Here is an 18393-nt window from a genome sequence, read left to right as displayed (position 1 = left end):
AATTGGGCTCATATTTTGATAACCTCTCCTCGATTTTTGTACTACCTTAATCCAAAGTTTCAAGTCTCTAGCACTTACGGTTTGGGCTGCACGATGCGTTTTACGGCGGAATAATAATAATAATAAAAATCTGTACAATTACAATAGGTTTTCAACACTTCGTGCTTGAACACCTAATAAGAACGATACCTTTTTGCCAGTTATAGCGCCACCTATGGTCCGATCTCCATGAAACTCGGCATGCTTCCTCACCATGTTATTGCACATATGCTGATCAATTTTTGTGAAGTTTTGACTTTTTGTTTAGGATTTATAGGCTTTTGAGTGTATTTTGACACGCCCCTTTTCTGAAATGACCCTGCTACAGCCAGCCAAATGCAAAAGTTGCACTTCTTCTTGATAATTATTGTTCAGCAGAGTCCAGAGAACTGTCCTAGACTGGTTTGGTTCTGATCAGGCCAAAAACCAGGGACTAGTTCGCACAAGTAGGTTTTGGACAAAATTGGCCATAACTTTTTTTTTTTTTGCTCCAAATCGAATTTCGAGATATACATCTTGTTCGTCTTGAGCCAAGGATTACAGTGATGTGGAAACTGTGATTCTAGCCCAAAAGACCTTGGAGTTATGGCAAATTTAGTACTTTGGGTTGCTCTAGCGCCACCTATGGGCCAATTGGGCTCATATTTTGATAACCTCTCCTCGATTTTTGTACTACCTTAATCCAAAGTTTCAAGTCTCTAGCACTTACGGTTTGGGCTGCACGATGCGTTTTACGGCGGAATAATAATAATAATAAAAATCTGTACAATTACAATAGGTTTTCAACACTTCGTGCTTGAACACCTAATAAGAACGATACCTTTTTGCCAGTTATAGCGCCACCTATGGTCCGATCTCCATGAAACTCGGCATGCTTCCTCACCATGTTATTGCACATATGCTGATCAATTTTTGTGAAGTTTTGACTTTTTGTTTAGGATTTATAGGCTTTTGAGTGTATTTTGACACGCCCCTTTTCTGAAATGACCCTGCTACAGCCAGCCAAATGCAAAAGTTGCACTTCTTCTTGATAATTATTGTTCAGCAGAGTCCAGAGAACTGTCCTAGACTGGTTTGGTTCTGATCAGGCCAAAAACCAGGGACTAGTTCGCACAAGTAGGTTTTGGACAAAATTGGCCATAACTTTTTTTTTTTTTGCTCCAAATCGAATTTCGAGATATACATCTTGTTCGTCTTGAGCCAAGGATTACAGTGATGTGGAAACTGTGATTCTAGCCCAAAAGACCTTGGAGTTATGGCAAATTTAGTACTTTGGGTTGCTCTAGCGCCACCTATGGGCCAATTGGGCTCATATTTTGATAACCTCTCCTCGATTTTTGTACTACCTTAATCCAAAGTTTCAAGTCTCTAGCACTTACGGTTTGGGCTGCACGATGCGTTTTACGGCGGAATAATAATAATAATAAAAATCTGTACAATTACAATAGGTTTTCAACACTTCGTGCTTGAACACCTAATAAGAACGATACCTTTTTGCCAGTTATAGCGCCACCTATGGTCCGATCTCCATGAAACTCGGCATGCTTCCTCACCATGTTATTGCACATATGCTGATCAATTTTTGTGAAGTTTTGACTTTTTGTTTAGGATTTATAGGCTTTTGAGTGTATTTTGACACGCCCCTTTTCTGAAATGACCCTGCTACAGCCAGCCAAATGCAAAAGTTGCACTTCTTCTTGATAATTATTGTTCAGCAGAGTCCAGAGAACTGTCCTAGACTGGTTTGGTTCTGATCAGGCCAAAAACCAGGGACTAGTTCGCACAAGTAGGTTTTGGACAAAATTGGCCATAACTTTTTTTTTTTTTGCTCCAAATCGAATTTCGAGATATACATCTTGTTCGTCTTGAGCCAAGGATTACAGTGATGTGGAAACTGTGATTCTAGCCCAAAAGACCTTGGAGTTATGGCAAATTTAGTACTTTGGGTTGCTCTAGCGCCACCTATGGGCCAATTGGGCTCATATTTTGATAACCTCTCCTCGATTTTTGTACTACCTTAATCCAAAGTTTCAAGTCTCTAGCACTTACGGTTTGGGCTGCACGATGCGTTTTACGGCGGAATAATAATAATAATTAAAGCTGCTAGCAGCATTTAGCGGTGTTCAAGCTTTTAAGGCAGTCAAGGCAGTCAAGGCAGTTAAGCATCAAAAGACATTAAGTTTTATGTAGCAAGCATTTAACCACTGACATCATAGATGGAATAGACCATGTTTTAGCATGATTTACCATGATATACCACATTTTAGTGTGATTTTTCATGATTTACCATGTTCCAGTATGATTTACCATAGTTTACCATGATTTATCTTAGTTTACCTTGATTTACCATGATATACCACATTCTAGAATGATTTACCAGGATTCTAGCATGATTTACCCTATTTACTATGATTTACCATGTTTCTAGCTTTAATAACTATGATTTACCACGTTGCTAGCAATTATGTGAAGCATCAGAACAAATGAAGTGATCAACTGACAAAATATGATTGTGTTATAATAGTAATTGTTATATAAGGGATCTAATATATAAGGGATATATTAGTGTCTAAATATATGAATGCAAAAGCACATGTGAAAAGACTATTAATAAGTCGAATGTCCAGCAGAGGGCAGTAGAAGACCACTTATTGTCTCACTTTCATTTTACAAGTCTTGATGTTTACCAGTATTTTGCACTAAAGAAAACCAGTTTTTCCATGTTAACTCCATTATGCATGCTTACACACATTACACGTCCATCAAAATAACAAATATATAGCTTTAAGCATTTGTTTGTTAGCAAATGCTGAAAGCTGATATGAAGATTACAAATATAATCCTGCTGCTCTCTCTAGTGGACAACAGTGGTACAGCCTCCATCTTATAGTTGAAGTGAATGAATGAATGAATGGAAATTTGGTTTTTCACTTATATTTCGGGAACGAGAAGGCGAAAAAATATGAAACTCGGAGCTTAGATAGTGCTCAAGGTGCCCTGTGTAATGAGACCATCCTGGTGTTGGTGGGCGATTGGGGCCGGGAGTAATTCCCGTTCAAATGCAATCCTTTTTTGGCTTATATCTCGGGAATCCCCAGGCCAAATCGCACCAAAATTGAATCGGATCTAGATGAGGACGAGCCCTTTCCAACAAGCTATTGTACAAGAATCGGGGTGGTCTGGTTCGGGAGTTACAGTCGATCAAAGGTCGGAGGTCTCGCGAATTTGACATTCGCGGGGGGGGGGCGTTCCCGAGCTCCGCGAAATAGATTTCGATTAAGAGCCTGAAGAGGACCTTACCATCAAAATTTGAGCGCGCAACGACTTTCCGTTTTCGAGATATGAGTGAATTTGTACTGGGGGGGCGTGGCCACCGTTATAGTTTCGCTTTCAGGATTCCCATTTCTCAGTGTGACACAATAGTAATACAACAATAGATGAATTTTGATAAAATGTGATTGTAAATGGTAAAATACTGATTTTATAAAGTCTAAATATGAAATATATAACAATATTAGGGAGTAGTATGATGAAATGACAGCAGGGGGCAGTAGAAGACCACTTATTGGTTTAATATGCTGTTGTTCATATCATTTTCATCTTTTTTAACTGTTATAGAGGCAAATTTCGTCCGATCTCCATGAAACTTTGCATGCTTCCTCACCATGTTAGGACACTTATGCTCGGCAATTTTTGTGAAGTTCTGAGTTTTCTTTTAGGATTTATAGGCTTTTGAGTGCTTTCTGACACACCCATTTTCTAAATGACCCACTTATAGCCAACCAAATGCAAAAATTCAACTTTTTTTCGATAATTATTGATCTAGAGAGTCCAGAGAATTGTCCTAGACTGGTTTGGTTCTGATTGGGCGAAAAACCAGGGACTAGTTCGCAAAAGTAGGTTTTTAACATATTCGTGAATATTTAATAAACGGTTTGATTGACAGCAGTGGTTCTTGAGGCAAATATGTTCAGCATGAGGAGATCTATCAAATGATATACATATTGTGACGATATTTGTGACACCACGTGATTACAGAGCCTTAAAACTCGTTAGCGCCAACTAGTGTCCGATTTCTTTCAAAACTCTTACAGACCTCTAGGGCCATGAGTTGAACATGCCCACTGAGTTTCATTCTGATTGGCCTCCGTTAACCTTGTCTAATAGGTGATTCAACTACATTGGTCAATGGTGGCCATGTTTTTTGAGATACACCAATATCCTTTTACACATACATGGGGCCTTGGGCCAAGACACTGCATACCAAATTTCAAGTCAATCGGACAAACGGTCAGGTGTTTATATGTTTTTTTCTGTATTATAGCGCCACCATGTGGCCAATCGACGCGATTTTTTTATCGTGACCTCAAATTGACCTCCTACACATGTTTACCAAGTTTGGTGAAGCTATCTCATTTACTTCTCGAGTTATAGGCATTTTAGTAAAATAGGCTCCTCCCACAACGTTAATTTTGCGCCCCTTAGCGACCGTGAATCGAAATTTCAACTTTTTTTTGATCATTATTGATCTTAAGATTCCAGAGAACATTTCTGCACTGGTTTGGTTCCGATCGGGCAAAAAACCAGGGACTAGTTAGCAAAAGTAGGTTTTTGACAAAATTCAAAATGGCGGAAATACTATCATGGCGGAAATTAAATCGGAGATATACGTTTTGTTCTCCAAGTGTCCAGCTTTCCAATGATATAAGACACTTGAGTCTAGGCCATACGGTCTAGGAGTTATGACCAGTTTCGCGCAATTGGTCGCTATAGCGCCACCTATGGGTCAATCGGGTTCATAATTTGATAACCTCTCCTCGATTTTTGTACTACCATCTGGCAAAGTTTCAAGTCTCTAGGTCTTACGGTTTGGGCTGCACGATGCGTTTTACAGGAGAATAATAATAATAATAATAATAATAAAAATCAGTACAATTACAATAGGTTTTCAGCACTTCGTGCTTGAACACCTAATAAAAATCTGTACAATTACAATAGGTTTTCAACACTTCGTGCTTGAACACCTAATAAGAACGATACCTTTTTGCCAGTTATAGCGCCACCTATGGTCCGATCTCCATGAAACTCGGCATGCTTCCTCACCATGTTATTGCACATATGCTGATCAATTTTTGTGAAGTTTTGACTTTTTGTTTAGGATTTATAGGCTTTTGAGTGTATTTTGACACGCCCCTTTTCTGAAATGACCCTGCTACAGCCAGCCAAATGCAAAAGTTGCACTTCTTCTTGATAATTATTGTTCAGCAGAGTCCAGAGAACTGTCCTAGACTGGTTTGGTTCTGATCAGGCCAAAAACCAGGGACTAGTTCGCACAAGTAGGTTTTGGACAAAATTGGCCATAACTTTTTTTTTTTTTGCTCCAAATCGAATTTCGAGATATACATCTTGTTCGTCTTGAGCCAAGGATTACAGTGATGTGGAAACTGTGATTCTAGCCCAAAAGACCTTGGAGTTATGGCAAATTTAGTACTTTGGGTTGCTCTAGCGCCACCTATGGGCCAATTGGGCTCATATTTTGATAACCTCTCCTCGATTTTTGTACTACCTTAATCCAAAGTTTCAAGTCTCTAGCACTTACGGTTTGGGCTGCACGATGCGTTTTACGGCGGAATAATAATAATAATAAAAATCTGTACAATTACAATAGGTTTTCAACACTTCGTGCTTGAACACCTAATAAGAACGATACCTTTTTGCCAGTTATAGCGCCACCTATGGTCCGATCTCCATGAAACTCGGCATGCTTCCTCACCATGTTATTGCACATATGCTGATCAATTTTTGTGAAGTTTTGACTTTTTGTTTAGGATTTATAGGCTTTTGAGTGTATTTTGACACGCCCCTTTTCTGAAATGACCCTGCTACAGCCAGCCAAATGCAAAAGTTGCACTTCTTCTTGATAATTATTGTTCAGCAGAGTCCAGAGAACTGTCCTAGACTGGTTTGGTTCTGATCAGGCCAAAAACCAGGGACTAGTTCGCACAAGTAGGTTTTGGACAAAATTGGCCATAACTTTTTTTTTTTTTGCTCCAAATCGAATTTCGAGATATACATCTTGTTCGTCTTGAGCCAAGGATTACAGTGATGTGGAAACTGTGATTCTAGCCCAAAAGACCTTGGAGTTATGGCAAATTTAGTACTTTGGGTTGCTCTAGCGCCACCTATGGGCCAATTGGGCTCATATTTTGATAACCTCTCCTCGATTTTTGTACTACCTTAATCCAAAGTTTCAAGTCTCTAGCACTTACGGTTTGGGCTGCACGATGCGTTTTACGGCGGAATAATAATAATAATAAAAATCTGTACAATTACAATAGGTTTTCAACACTTCGTGCTTGAACACCTAATAAGAACGATACCTTTTTGCCAGTTATAGCGCCACCTATGGTCCGATCTCCATGAAACTCGGCATGCTTCCTCACCATGTTATTGCACATATGCTGATCAATTTTTGTGAAGTTTTGACTTTTTGTTTAGGATTTATAGGCTTTTGAGTGTATTTTGACACGCCCCTTTTCTGAAATGACCCTGCTACAGCCAGCCAAATGCAAAAGTTGCACTTCTTCTTGATAATTATTGTTCAGCAGAGTCCAGAGAACTGTCCTAGACTGGTTTGGTTCTGATCAGGCCAAAAACCAGGGACTAGTTCGCACAAGTAGGTTTTGGACAAAATTGGCCATAACTTTTTTTTTTTTTGCTCCAAATCGAATTTCGAGATATACATCTTGTTCGTCTTGAGCCAAGGATTACAGTGATGTGGAAACTGTGATTCTAGCCCAAAAGACCTTGGAGTTATGGCAAATTTAGTACTTTGGGTTGCTCTAGCGCCACCTATGGGCCAATTGGGCTCATATTTTGATAACCTCTCCTCGATTTTTGTACTACCTTAATCCAAAGTTTCAAGTCTCTAGCACTTACGGTTTGGGCTGCACGATGCGTTTTACGGCGGAATAATAATAATAATAAAAATCTGTACAATTACAATAGGTTTTCAACACTTCGTGCTTGAACACCTAATAAGAACGATACCTTTTTGCCAGTTATAGCGCCACCTATGGTCCGATCTCCATGAAACTCGGCATGCTTCCTCACCATGTTATTGCACATATGCTGATCAATTTTTGTGAAGTTTTGACTTTTTGTTTAGGATTTATAGGCTTTTGAGTGTATTTTGACACGCCCCTTTTCTGAAATGACCCTGCTACAGCCAGCCAAATGCAAAAGTTGCACTTCTTCTTGATAATTATTGTTCAGCAGAGTCCAGAGAACTGTCCTAGACTGGTTTGGTTCTGATCAGGCCAAAAACCAGGGACTAGTTCGCACAAGTAGGTTTTGGACAAAATTGGCCATAACTTTTTTTTTTTTTGCTCCAAATCGAATTTCGAGATATACATCTTGTTCGTCTTGAGCCAAGGATTACAGTGATGTGGAAACTGTGATTCTAGCCCAAAAGACCTTGGAGTTATGGCAAATTTAGTACTTTGGGTTGCTCTAGCGCCACCTATGGGCCAATTGGGCTCATATTTTGATAACCTCTCCTCGATTTTTGTACTACCTTAATCCAAAGTTTCAAGTCTCTAGCACTTACGGTTTGGGCTGCACGATGCGTTTTACGGCGGAATAATAATAATAATAAAAATCTGTACAATTACAATAGGTTTTCAACACTTCGTGCTTGAACACCTAATAAGAACGATACCTTTTTGCCAGTTATAGCGCCACCTATGGTCCGATCTCCATGAAACTCGGCATGCTTCCTCACCATGTTATTGCACATATGCTGATCAATTTTTGTGAAGTTTTGACTTTTTGTTTAGGATTTATAGGCTTTTGAGTGTATTTTGACACGCCCCTTTTCTGAAATGACCCTGCTACAGCCAGCCAAATGCAAAAGTTGCACTTCTTCTTGATAATTATTGTTCAGCAGAGTCCAGAGAACTGTCCTAGACTGGTTTGGTTCTGATCAGGCCAAAAACCAGGGACTAGTTCGCACAAGTAGGTTTTGGACAAAATTGGCCATAACTTTTTTTTTTTTTGCTCCAAATCGAATTTCGAGATATACATCTTGTTCGTCTTGAGCCAAGGATTACAGTGATGTGGAAACTGTGATTCTAGCCCAAAAGACCTTGGAGTTATGGCAAATTTAGTACTTTGGGTTGCTCTAGCGCCACCTATGGGCCAATTGGGCTCATATTTTGATAACCTCTCCTCGATTTTTGTACTACCTTAATCCAAAGTTTCAAGTCTCTAGCACTTACGGTTTGGGCTGCACGATGCGTTTTACGGCGGAATAATAATAATAATTAAAGCTGCAAGCAGCATTTGTCGGTGTTCAAGCTTTTAAGGCCTTTAAGGCCGTTAAGCACATTAGCATCAAAAGACAATAAGATTTATTTAGCAAGCATTTAACCACTGACATCATAGATGGAAAAACACCATTTACAGCCAATACAGGCAATTTACCATAGGAAATATATGGTTTAAAAGCTTTTTAACAGTTATAGCGCCACCTATTGTCCGATCTCCATAAAATTTTGCATGCTTGTTAATAATGTTAAGACACATATGCTGATCAATTTTTGTGCAGTTCTGAGTTTTTATTTAGGATTTATATGTTTTTTAGTGTATTTTGACACTCCCCTTTTCTAAATTAGCCTATTTTACCATGCGAAAAATGCAAAAGTTCAACTTTTTTTCGATAATTATTGATCTAGAGAGTCCAGGGAATGGTCCTAGACTGGTCTGGTCCCGATCAGCCAAAAAACCAGGGACTAGTTCGCAAAAGTAGTTTTTTGACGTAATTGCAAATATTTAATGATCGATTCGATTGACAGCATTAGTTCTAGAGGCAAAGTTGTTCAGCATGAGGAGATCTATCAAATGATATGCATATTCTGACGATATTTGTAACACCACGTGATTACAGAGCCGTAAAACTCGTTAGCGCCAACTAGTGGCCGATTTCTTTCAAAACTCTTACAGACCTCTTTGGCCACGAGTTGAACATGCCCGACGAGTTTCGTTCTGATTGGCCTCCGGTAACCTTGTCTAATAGGTGCTTAAACTTCATTGGCCAATGGCGGCCATTTTTTTTTTAGATACGCCAATATCCTTCTAGACATACATGGGCCTTGGGCCAAGACACTGGATACCAAATTTCAAGTCAATCGGACAAACGGTCATGTGTGTATTTGTTTTTTCTTGATTATAGCGCCACCATGTGGCCAATCAACGCGGTTTTTGTATCGTGACCTCAAATTGACCTCCTACATGCGTGTACTAAGTTTGGTGAAGAAATCTCCGTTACTTCTTGAGTTATAGACATTTTAGTAAAATAGGCTCCTCCCACAACGTACATTTTGCGCCCCCTAGCTACTGTAGATCGATAATTCAACTTTTTTTCGATAATTATTCATCTTCAGAGTCCAGAGAACATTTCTGCACTGGTTTGGTTCCAATCGGGCGAAAAACCAGGGACTAGTTCACAAAAGTAGGTTTTTGACAAAATTCAAAATGGCGGAAAATCTATCATGGCGGAAATGAAATCGGAGATATACGTTTTTTACGTCAGGTGGCCAGCTTTCCAATGATATAAGACACTTGAGTCTATGACTTACGGTCTAGGAGTTATGAGCAGTTTTGCGCAATTGATTGCTATAGCGCCACCTATGGGCCAATTTGGCTCATATTTTGATAACCTCTCCTCGATTTTTGTACTACCTACTGACAAAGTTTCAAGTCTCTAGCTCTTACGGTTTGGGCTGCACGATGCGTTTTACGGCAGAATAATAACAATAACAAGACAAATTAAAGCTGCAAGCAGCATTTGTCGGTGTTCAAGCTTTTAAGGCCTTTAAGGCCTTTAAGCACATTAACGTTAAAAGACATTAAGATTTATTTAGCAAGCATTTAATCACTGACATCATAGATGGAAAAACACCATTTACAGCCAATACAGGCAATTTACCATAAGAAATATATGGTTTAAAAGCTTTTTAACAGTTATAGCGCCACCTATGGTCCGATCTCCATAAAATTTTGCATGCTTGTTAATGATGTTATTGCACATATTCTCACCAATTTTTGTGAAGTTTTGAGTTTTTATTTAGGATTTATAGGCTTTTAAGTGTATTTTGACACGCCCCTTTTCTTAAATTACCCTCTTATAGCCATCCAAATGCAAAAGTTCAACTTTTTTTTAATAATTATTGATCTAGAGAGTCCAGAGAATTGTTCTAGACTGGTCTGGTTCCGATCGGGCGAAAAACCAGGGACTAGTTCGCAAAAGTAGGTTTTTAACGTAATTGCGTATAATTAATGAACAATTCGATTGACAGCATTAGTTCTAGAGGCAAAGTTGTTCAGCATGAGGAGATCTATCAAATAATATGCATATTCTGACGAAATTTCTAACACCACGTGATTACAGAGCCGTAAAACTCGTTAGCGCCAACTAGTGGCCGATTTCTTTCAAAACTCTTACAGACCTTTAGGGCCATGAGTTGAACATGGCCATCGAGTTTCGTTACGATTGGCCTCCGTTAACCTTGTCTAATGGGTGCTTAAACTTCATTGGCCAATGGCGGCCATTTTTTTTTTAGATACGCCAATATACTTCTAGACATAGATGGCCCCTTGGGCCAAGACACTGCATACCAAATTTTAAGTCAATCGGACAAACGGTCAGGTGTTTATACGTTTTTTCTGTGTTATAGCGCCACCATGTGGCCAAACGACGCGTTTTTTTTATCGTGACCTCAAATTGACCTCCTACACATGTGTACCAAGTTTGGTGAAGTTATCTCATTTACTACTTGAGTTATAGGCGTTTTAGTAATATAGGCTCCGCCTACAACGTTAATTTTACGCCCCCTAGCGACCGTTAATCGATAATTGAACTTTTTTCAATAATTATTGATTATCTGACTCCAGAGAACATTTCTGCATTGGTTTGGTTCCGATCGGGCAAAAAACCAGGGACTAGTTCGCAAAAGTAGGTTTTTGACAAAATTCAAAATGGCGGAAAATCTATCATGGCGGAAATGAAATCGGAGATATACGTTTTTTACGTCAGGTGGTCAGCTTTCCAATGATATAAGACACTTGAGTCTACGACATACGGTCTAGGAGTTATGACACGTTTCGCGCAATTGATCGCTATAGCGCCACCTATGGGCCAATCGGGGTCATAATTTGATAACCTCTCCTCGATTTTTGTACTACCATATGGCAAAGTTTCAGAGATCCAGCACTTACGGTTTGGGCTGCACGATGCGTTTTACGGCGGAAGAATAATAATAATAATAATAATAATTAAAGCTGCAAGCAGCATTTGTCGGTGTTCAAGCTTTTATGGCCTTTAAGCACATTAGCATCAAAAGACATTAAGATTTATTTAGCAACCATTTAACCACTGACATCATAGATGGAAAAACACAATTTACAGCCAATACAGGCAATTTACCATAGGAAATATATGGTTTAAAAGCTTTTTAACAGTTATAGCGCCACCTATGGTCCGATCTATATAAAATGTTGCATGCTTGTTAATGATGTTATTTCACATATGCTCACCAATTTTTGTGAAGTTATGAGTTTTAATTTGGGATTTATAGGCTTTTGATTGGATTTTGCCACGCCCATTTTCTAAATGAGCCAATTATAGCCATACAAAGGCAAAAATTACACTTTTTTTCGATAATTATTGATCTAGAGAGTCCAGAGAATTGTCCTAGACTGGTCTGGTTCCGATTGGGCAAAAAACCAGGGACTAGTTCGCAAAAGTAGGTTTTTAACATATTCGTGAACATTTAATGAACGATTTGGTTGACAGCATTAGTTCTAGAGGCAAAGTTGTTCAGCATGAGGAGATCTATCAAATGATATGCATATTATGGAGATTTGTGCAACACCACGTGATTACAGAGCCGTAAAACTCGTTAGCGCCAACTAGTGGCCGATTTCTTTCAAAACTCTTACAGACTTCTTTGGCCACGAGTTGAACATGCCTGACGAGTTTCGTTCCGATTGGCCTCCGTTAACCTTGTCTAATAGGTGATTCAACTTCATTGGCCAATGGCGGCCATGTTTTTTGAGATACGCCAATATCCTTTTACACATACATGGGGCCTTGGGCCAAGACACTGCATACCAAATTTCAAGTCAATCGGACAAACGGTCAGGTGTTTATATGTTTTTTCTGTGTTATAGCGCCACCATGTGGCCAATCGACGCGGTTTTTTTATCGTGACCTCAGATTGACCTCCTACACATGTGTACCAAGTTTGGTAAAGTTATCTCATTTACTACTTGAGTTATAGGCATTTTAGTAAAATAGGCTCCGCCCACATTAACGTTTTGACGCCCCCTAGCAACCGTAAATCGAAATTTCAACTTTCTTTCGATAATTATTGATCTTCAGACTCCAGAGAACATTTCTGCACTTGTTTGGTTCCGATCGGGCGAAAATCCAGGGACTAGTTCGCAAAAGTAGGTTTTTGACAAAATTCAAAATGGCGGAAAATCTATCATGGCGGAAATGAAATCGGAGATATACGTTTTGTTCTCCAGGTGACCAGCTTTCCACTGATATAAGACACTTGAGTCTACGACATACGGTCTAGGAGTTATGACCAGTTTCGCGCAATTGATTGCTATAGCGCCACCTATGGGCCAATGTGGCTCATAATTTGATAACCTCTCCTCGATTTTTGTACTACCATATGGCAAAGTTTCAAAGCTCCAGCACTTACGGTTTGGGCTGCACGATGCGTTTTACGGCGGAAGAATAATAATAATAATAATAATAATAATAATAATAATAATAAAAATCAGTACAATTACAATAGGTTTTCAGCACTTCGTGCTTGAACACCTAATAATAAAAATCAGTACAATTACAATAGGTTTTCAGCACTTCGTGCTTGAACACCTAATAATAATAATAAAAATCAGTACAATTACAATAGGTTTTCAGCACTTCGTGCTTGAACACCTAATAATAAAAATCAGTACAATTACAATAGGTTTTCAGCACTTCGTGCTTGAACACCTAATAATAATAAAAATCAGTACAATTACAATAGGTTTTCAGCACTTCGTGCTTGAACACCTAATAATAATAATAAGAACCGGAACGAAAACAATAGGTGCCTCCGCACTTTCAGTGCTTGGCCCCTAATAATAATAAGAACCGGAACGAAAACAATAGGTGCCTCCGCACTTTCAGTGCTTGGCCCCTAAAAAGAAGAATAAGAACGGGAACAGATACAATAGGTGCCCGCACCTTCAGTGCTTGGCCCCTAATAAGAACGGGAACAGATACAATAGGTGCCCGCACCTTCAGTGCTTGGCCCCTAAATATAGCTGCAAGCAGCCATTACGGGGCCAAGCGCAAGCAAGATGACGAGATATGCCAAAGTGGCTGGGAGTGTGAGACCAACTGCAGCTAGGAGCAATTAAAGACATTTAAAGATGAATTTTGGCAAAATGGTTGAAAAATCACATGCATTAACTAAAAATATGATTATCACTTTCGACCAATAGGTGGCGCAGTTACGAAACTGATGTGATGTGGTCAGAGTGAAGTGACAACGACACATACAAAGTTTGGTGTCAATATGTCAAGGCATTGCAGATATAAAGCCTGAATAGTCATTTTGGCATCATGCCTCAACTTTGCCACTGCGGTATACGAAAACGGTTTCGTCTATCGACACGAAATCCATAACTTTTACTCGGCACGGTCTGGAGATGACACGATCCGATTTTGGTGAAAATCGGACGTTCGGTCTAGGAGGAGTTCGAAAAAGTAGGTTTTAAAAGAAAATAAAGATGGCGGACAGGAAGTTTGGCTGACTATGGCAAAATTTGTATCTATGTTTTCAGCATAACCCAAGGAATCTATTGAGATCAGTCTCATTACTATAGGCAAATTTATTCAAAAGTTATTAGCATTTCGTGAAAATTTGTTACAACTTTTGACCAAAAGGTGGCGCTGTCTTTAAATCTGTTGAGTACTTTCAGGACATGGTGTTGATGGCACATTCTGAGTTTCATAATGTTACAGCAATGCATTCGTTAAGTATAGCATTTTACATCACTAAACTGCATTGAAGTCAATGGGAATTTCATGTTTTGTTTAGTTTTAGCGCCACCAAGAGGCTCAATCCCACAGTTTTTTTTGTGTGTCCTCAGACTGAGCCCATGCATCTGTGTGTCAATTTTGGTGAAAATATCTCAATTAGATTCAACGTTATAGACATTTATGTGAAAAAAACACGTCAAAAACGACTGACACGTGACTTTGATTGAATTTTACTACCCCTTACGATCAATATTTTGAGATTTGGGCATTGGCGTTTAGCTATCGACCTATGTTTCCAAACTTCTGACGGTGGTTTCGTCTCGATCGGACTAGCGGTTACGAAGATATCGCCAAATGTTTTTAAAGCGCTAAATTACAACGCTGCACAAACCATATGCCGAAACCTGGCAAGTCTGGTATCGTTGGACTCGGCAACGATTCAGGAGTCTAAGGAGATGACTCCCGTGAGAATAAGTTGACCACACCCAAAGTTATGAGCATTTGAAAAAAAAAATTATCCACTAGGTGGCGCTGTTTCGAAACTTATCAGGCTCCTTCAGGGCATTGTACTGATGACCCGTACCGAGTTTCGTAAAAATTCGTTCATGCGTTCAAAAAATACAGCATTTTAGCACATAATTCAAAATGGCCGACAGACAAAATGGCCGATCTGGAAAAATTGGATATCAGTCGACTCGGCATGAAGCCCTGAATCTAACGAGACCACGTTTAGGATTCTTGGACAAACCGTTCAGAAGTTATAAGCCAAAATAGCAATTTTTCATATCTCCGGACCAGTAGGTGGCGCTGCGCCGAAACGCAGCATGCAGCTTCAAGTCATGCTTGTGATGACATGTACCAAGTTTGGTCTGAATACGATAAAGCGTTGCGGAGATACAGCCTTACGTCTATTTTCGCAAGTGCTACGTAAAATTTGTTTGTGCGTTTATCAAAAACGGTTAAGCGAATCAACTTGAATTCCATAACTTTTTGTCGGCACTGCCTGAAGATGATCTGGTGCAATTTTGGTGAGAATCGGACAAACCGTCTAGGACGAGTTCACAAAAGTAGTTTTTTTGGACAATTCAATATGGCGGACATATTTTTTTGACGAAAAATGACGTCATAGAGTGCAATCGAATCGGCATGAGCTCAGGAATCAGAGGAAAAAAGAATTGTGTTGATACGCCTTACGATTCAAAAGTTATTAGCATACAATTTCTGAAACTTTGGACAGGTGGTGGCGCTAGAGGGAATGAGTTAGAAACACCAAAATTGGTGTATTTGATGTTGGGAATGTCCTCTATCAGAATATCAAACCAAAACAACTTTCCCGCATACGCTTCTATGGGCTGCCATAGACGCCCAGTCGGAAGAAGAAGAATAAGAACGGGAACAGATACAATAGGTGCCCGCACCTTCAGTGCTTGGCCCCTAATTAATAGCCTATAGCATATAAATAACACGTTAAAATATTGATAAAATGGTGATATGATAACTAGAAAGAGCAAAATAATATAACCAATAAATAAATAAAAATAAGAATATTTAATGTAAAAATGTATAATAATAAATATAGTTTTTACCATTATCTAGTTCATGCTTAGGAGAAGTTGTTAGCACGGGATCCAACACAATTCGGCGTTTTCGGAGTGGCTCACGAAAACTCGGGCCTAGCTGGTCGTCTGACTCCGTCGTTAGGTCAATCACATCAGCTACAGCCGAAAGCACAACACGGTTTTGTACATGTGCTAGTATGATTAGAATAACAAAATATACAACTCAAAATGAATAAAACATAATAATAAATGTTATTTTACCAATATCAGGCTCGGGGGTAGAAGGATTTGTTAGCCTTGTTTCCAACACAATTAGTCGTTTTCGGCAGGGTTCGTGAAAACTCGGTCCTGGCTGTTCGTCTCCCCCCGTCGTTAAGTCAATCACATCAATGCATCGTATCATTTGTTCATCAGAACATATCGATGCTGTGGAAATAGGACTAACGATTCTAGCAGGGTGACTGGTAGCAGGGAGGCGCGCTTCGGGAAATTCCTGGGTCAACCCCCGAAATCCGGGTTGTGTAATCAGTTGCAACAAATCTGTGAAAAAGTGATAGAATGTTTTGTCAAATGTCAAACAATTACAATTCTATGGCCTATCACAAGATAGTTTTGTCTTACCGTCGGTTAAGACATCTATATCGTTCGACGTGTCTGTTTGTTCACCTGTGTAGAATGAAAATGACAAAACTCAAATTAACCCTAATGCCAAACGTATAACAAAGTGTTAGATCACGAGCTAGTACGATTAGCTAGTACGATTACGATCTTATCTCATAAGATGCATGTAGGCTACACAGGGACCGTGAAGACACTGAAATAAACATAAAAGCAGCCCTCATAATAATCACAAATACACTTACATTTCTATAAATCAGTTTTTTATGAATGAATTAATGGCTTGCTCTAACTGTTGCTCTGGTCTTCGTCAACAACACGCGCTTGCACTCCCTGCTGGTGAGATCGATTAACAGCAGATGGAGAGTATGCTCGGTAATCTACTGCTTTTCCTGCAGTTCCTGGATGTCAATGTTGAATTTACTGTCGAATTTGAACCACTGAATTTGTGGAGGCGAATTTGTAAAGCGAAATAAAGTGGACCGAAAATTGCCTGTTGAATATTATAGGTTGTATTTTTAAACAGTTTGAATATTTTGGAAGTGAAATATGAAAGGTGAAAATGGATTATTGATTTTTTTATGAATGAAAATGTGTTTGAAATGTTTTAAATTGAAATATTCACAGCTTAAATATACAACCATGTTGAATTTCAGCCCATAAAAATGCAAGCCCTAAAAATACAATGCAGTAAAATGCAAGCATGGTTAATGCAATACATATTTTTTTCAAGTAGTGCAATTCAACAGGCTTTTTTATTTCAAAAACATTTGTCATTATTTTACTTCCATACCCTACCTTTAAGGTCCTTTCACACTGAACGCGATACAATTGTTCCCCTTCGTCAGTCACTACTAAGCAAGTCAAGACTGACGAATGGGGACCGCTTGCGAGAGCACTTCGAGTGAAACTAAACGAGCCAATGCACATTAGCATGCGATAATTGCACCAGCTGCTGTGCATCGCGAGCATACAGTAAGTATATAATTAGCTGGTGCGTCGCATCCTTGTCTCAGAGCCAGACGGTGAATACTGTTCCTGCTCTGCAATCTCTTCTGAGAGTGTTTAAACTTCAGAAGAGGAGTCTGCTTCTTCAGGAGATCACGTCTTCAAGCTGGTGTTGGTGTTACAGCGCAGACAGTGCTGGCCACGATCTCACAGAGACCAGGGGCCTCATTTATAACCGTTGCGTACGCACAAAACAGGCCCTGAAAGAGGCGTATGCCACTTCCGACGCATAAGTTGTGATTTATAAAAACAAACTTGACGGGAAAATGTGCGCACCTGCACGCAAACTCTGACCCATGCGTACGAACGTTTTGGAGACGGAGCAGTTTGGCGACACCGATGGTGAGCTGGAGTTATTTATTTTTGGTCACTTTTAGACAGAAAATGTAAAGAAAATTAGACATATACAGAAAGATACTACAATTATAATTTCATTCACCAAGCCTATCATTTGAAGCAATTATCCACATCTTAAATGTCCGCGCCAGCGAGAGCGTTGGGTCGTTTACGCATATCTAACGGCAGATGAAGTAAAACTGTAAATCTTCATTATGAGTCCTAATCATAAATACAGTGCATGTTCACAATAGCAGTTTAAATAAAATAATGATTTAAACTATGTTTTACTTCTGATATAAACATTTAGATTAAATATGCCATTCTCATTAATGAGTTAAACGCATAAACATGAAATTTACTGAGAAGTTCAAACATTTTTTATATTCAATAAATATAAATATTTGTTGTGGATGCAATGCTTTTGAACACTTTTCCTTTGGCATGCTGTGTTTCAATGTTTTAACTACAGACATAATCGCTTATCATGATAATAGCAGATTGTGCAAATATAATGCACAACATGGTCGATCTGTTAACATTAAAAATATAAATCATTTAAAATACTATTTGGTCAGTGGAAAAGATTGAGAAAAACTTTCTCTAAAAATTATTTTACACTATTTTATTTATTTATTTAAAAAACAAGGCAAGGATGGGCTACTAAATGGTTTTTATTAATGCAATGTGACGGCATCCGTATTTAAACATGTTATCACGTGGATG

General features: G+C 39.0%; 1 protein-coding gene across 9 annotated transcripts in view; it reads right to left on the bottom strand.

Annotated features, from left to right (window-relative positions):
• Window positions 1-18393, bottom strand: part of LOC306992993 (uncharacterized protein) — a 134569-nt gene that overhangs the window by 71738 nt on the left and 44438 nt on the right. For 7 of the 9 annotated variants that reach the window (XM_079602356.1, XM_079602359.1, XM_079602357.1 and 4 more), the window contains 3 exons: window positions 16327-16371; window positions 15967-16245; window positions 15733-15861 (listed from right to left, as the gene is read on the bottom strand). The exons of the other annotated variants lie outside the window; for them this stretch is intronic. In XM_079602356.1, coding sequence (XP_079458482.1) covers window positions 15733-15861; window positions 15967-16245; window positions 16327-16371 — 453 coding nt within the window. The remainder of the gene's footprint in view (window positions 1-15732; window positions 15862-15966; window positions 16246-16326; window positions 16372-18393) is intronic. 9 annotated transcript variants of the gene reach the window in all.

This window comes from Phoxinus phoxinus (assembly GCF_949152265.1).
Source record: "Phoxinus phoxinus genome assembly, chromosome: 2".
Classification (NCBI taxonomy): domain Eukaryota; kingdom Metazoa; phylum Chordata; class Actinopteri; order Cypriniformes; family Leuciscidae; genus Phoxinus; species Phoxinus phoxinus.
This window is presented reverse-complemented; position numbering and strand designations above follow the sequence as displayed.